Source organism: Papilio polytes, unplaced genomic scaffold (assembly GCF_000836215.1).
Source record: "Papilio polytes unplaced genomic scaffold, Ppol_1.0 DF823991.1, whole genome shotgun sequence".
Classification (NCBI taxonomy): Eukaryota; Metazoa; Arthropoda; class Insecta; order Lepidoptera; family Papilionidae; genus Papilio; species Papilio polytes.
The window spans coordinates 542,816-546,093 of NW_013525213.1; the positions used below are offsets into that span (position 1 = coordinate 542,816).

At 48.5% G+C, this 3,278-nt stretch overlaps 1 protein-coding gene across 1 annotated transcript in view; it reads right to left on the reverse strand.

The window, feature by feature from the left end:
- The window catches only part of LOC106101270 (uncharacterized protein KIAA1109), a 25,358-nt gene that overhangs the window by 4,222 nt on the left and 17,858 nt on the right, over positions 1-3,278 (reverse strand). The window contains exons 25-33 of the mRNA XM_013280435.1: positions 3,211-3,270; positions 2,697-2,910; positions 2,029-2,230; positions 1,278-1,537; positions 964-1,177; positions 807-886; positions 615-732; positions 391-548; positions 9-100 (exon numbers count right to left, since the gene is read on the reverse strand). Of these exons, the coding sequence (XP_013135889.1) occupies positions 9-100; positions 391-548; positions 615-732; positions 807-886; positions 964-1,177; positions 1,278-1,537; positions 2,029-2,230; positions 2,697-2,910; positions 3,211-3,270 (1,398 nt within the window). The remainder of the gene's footprint in view (positions 1-8; positions 101-390; positions 549-614; positions 733-806; positions 887-963; positions 1,178-1,277; positions 1,538-2,028; positions 2,231-2,696; positions 2,911-3,210; positions 3,271-3,278) is intronic.

A 3,278-nucleotide genomic window follows, 5' to 3' on the forward strand; every position in this document is an offset into this window, starting at 1 on the left:
AGCGCCGCCGTGCCCATGTACTCGAGGCGCAGCTCCAGCGCGGCCAGCTGCACGCCCAGCACGTGTCCCGGGTTGCAGCCCGGCTCCTCCTCTATGTGCACTGCAAAATATAACGTAAATATGTAATCTTGTTAATAAAACATTGAATAGATAATATCGAAAAACCTATATTTGACACATTTTTAACATTATTGGATCTTTATCGCCAATAGTTTTGGTATACAGACTACCGATGTTGGGGTCTAGGGTTTTAATCCCGTTATTCAACTATAGCATAGCACATACTTGTTCAAGCTTATCTGGAATTTTTAAAAGAAACATTAAAGTAACAAAAATCTTGTAATATTTAGCTAGCATGTGAGTGCTACAAATGAGTTTATCAGTATTTACGGTGTGCGCGCAGTGCGGCGAGGGAGATGGCGCCGCCGACGATGCCGGCGCGCGCGTCCAGCGCGGAGGCGCCGAGCTCGACGCGCACCACCATGTGGCGGCGGTGCGTGCTGCCGATGCTCAGCCGGCCCGACGCGCCCAGCGACCGGCTCTGCCAGCTGCACACACACACACACTCTACACTCTGCCCTAACTGAGTACACACTAAGTGTGGGTGCACCGACCTGACATTGCCCATGACGTTACCCATGTTCATGTGCACGTTGAGTCGCGTGAAGTTGACCGCGAACAGCACCAGTGTCTCCCACGCCGCCCCTCCACCACCACTGTCTCCTGTACTCTCTGAAATAATACACGTCATATTAATATTTTGTGACTTAAGTTTATAGTTTTATAATAAGAGCTGTAAGAGTTACCTTTAAGCTTTGGTGTTTCAACAGTCTTCGCTTTCTCTCTCTGCGGCAGTACGGGCGACACGGGGGCGTTGTTGCTTGATCTGGAACACGGGTTATTTTCAATACCAAACGAAGGGAACATTTTCCGAAACAATTAACCATAAAGGTTTTCACTAACCCTGTCTGCGCGTGCGCATGTCTGTCATGGCGGTCGTGTCTGTCATGCCTGTCGTGTCGCTCGTGCCTGTCGTGTCTGTCGTGGTGCACGCTGACGTCGCCGAGGAACATGCGGCGCACGATGCTGCGCCGGTACCACGCCTTCGGGAACGCGAGGATCTCGCCCAGACGCCGCATGTCGTATTTAAACCACGCGGAGCCCACGTCGACGATCGCTGCCAACATACATCGGTTACATGCGCTGTATATGTCTATCTCTTTTGCACCTACTGTTTATAAGTTACCCATCTTTGTCTGACACGAAATGGCACTCACTTGAGAACCTAACGGTGGCCTTGGAGTGGTCCTGGTCTGTGTGGAAGTCCAGCTTGCGGGAGCGGGAGAGGTGGAACTTGACGAACTCCACGTTGACGCTGAGCGAGTCCTTGCGCTCGGTGTCGGCGAGGGGCGACCACTGCGCCTCCTTGAGGCTGGACTTCTTGCCGCCGTAGGGGTGGAAGATGTACACTGAGAAGTCCGCCAGGCACCCTGTCACGCTCAGCCCGCCCATCGCCACCGCGGGCTCCGCCATTTCCCTGTCATCATAAACACGCATTTATATAGTATACACTTGCTAGTCAAATTAAATAATGGCACACCAATTACTGCCAAACACCATAATGGCGGAATTAGTATACAAATGGCCATATCGTACAAGACAAGAATTGTCAGTGACTAATGAGTGCTAGAGACCTGTCTTTAGTTCCTTTCCCTTTATACCTTTTTATTTTTAAGGGATGGGAAGAGAAAGTGGAATTGACGGTGCAGCCGCATAGCAGGGGAAATATCCTTTTTATGTTTACGTCTAGTAAAGGTAAGCAATGCATCTGTAATTGAGGATGTCTATGGGTAGCGTTCGCTTTTCTATTTTGGAGTCAGGTGACCGCTTATTCGTTGGCCACCTCACTTTACATAAAAAAGCTTAGAGCTTCTTAACCCAAGCTATAACCAAATGAAATATCGCGGTAGGAACTAGCGTGTCAGTAGGTAGGGTGTTGGTGGGGTGTTGGTGTGGTGGTGCACTGACTCGTCGCCGGCGCGCTTGGAGCTGAAGACGATGCGCAGGCTGGGCAGCTGCAGCAGGCACTCGACGCGCGAGGCGGGCAGGCAGCTGAAGCGGAAGGCGGAGGGCCGCGTGTGGAAGTGCACGATCACGTCCACGGGGAAGGAGGCGTACACGTATTGGCCGTACGACGCCCCCGAGCGCGCGCGCGGCGAGCTCTCGCCCTCTGCACAAGGACCACCACAATCTACACTCCATCACCACTATACGTCCGCACTGAGGGGCTGGAGTAGGCTCCACCCTAACTTCTGGCTGCCCTAACTTAGGATAGTCCCTAGGTCAGGATGACAATATAGAACTTTTATTTTTTTAGCTCTATGGTTGTTTTTTTCATGTCAATATTTTTCTGGTTATCTCAGTAGGAATGTTAAAAAAATGCATATTCCGTTTCGCCTTGTATTTGCAGACTCCATCTCTAACAAATAATTAAATAACAGTGAGTTAAAGGACAGATAAAGTTATTACCATACCACTTTTCTAATATGCTTTAAAAACCGATTGGTTATTATTCCATGTCGTCTTAATACGGAAAAATCGGTTAAACGACTATTACTTTTTAGACCACCGCCAGTTTCCCTGATTGTACACTTTTCTTTTAGAACAGTATTCAAAATGAAAATAAAATTTCAAACCTGGTGTTGGCGCTGAGAAGGAAGCCTTTGTGGGTATGGGCTCGAGCGTCTGCTCCAGGAACTCCAGTATGTGCGGGCTGATGATGGTCTCCTCGGGGATGCTCTGCAGCGTGATCCAGGCGAAGAGCGCCGCCTTCTTGGTGGCCAGCTTGCGCGCCGCCAGCCCCAGCGGCAGCGACACCTCCTCCGGCAGGGTTTTGGACTCGTAATGCACCTGGACATTTAAGACAAGACATCAGACTTTATTTTATTGTTTACATTCCGCAAAATTTTCAATTGCAAATACCACAACTCAAAATGAAAAAAGTCACGATAGCAACCATATTTCTTTACCATTGACTTGTATTTTGCCATTTTCTTGAAGAGCGATTTTTTTTTTTCAATTTACTTAACTCAAGAAAAAAATGGCTTAAAGTATGTTGTAGGTATAAACTTTTTGTTGAAATTTTTTTAGTAAAGATATAATGGTTTAATGTTTTTGTGTAATAGTTATTATTTCATAGTTTTGTTTTACCTTGAGCTGCAGTCCGGGCACACGGAAGACAGTGAGGTCAGGAGCGGGCGGCAGGCGCGGCTTGCGGC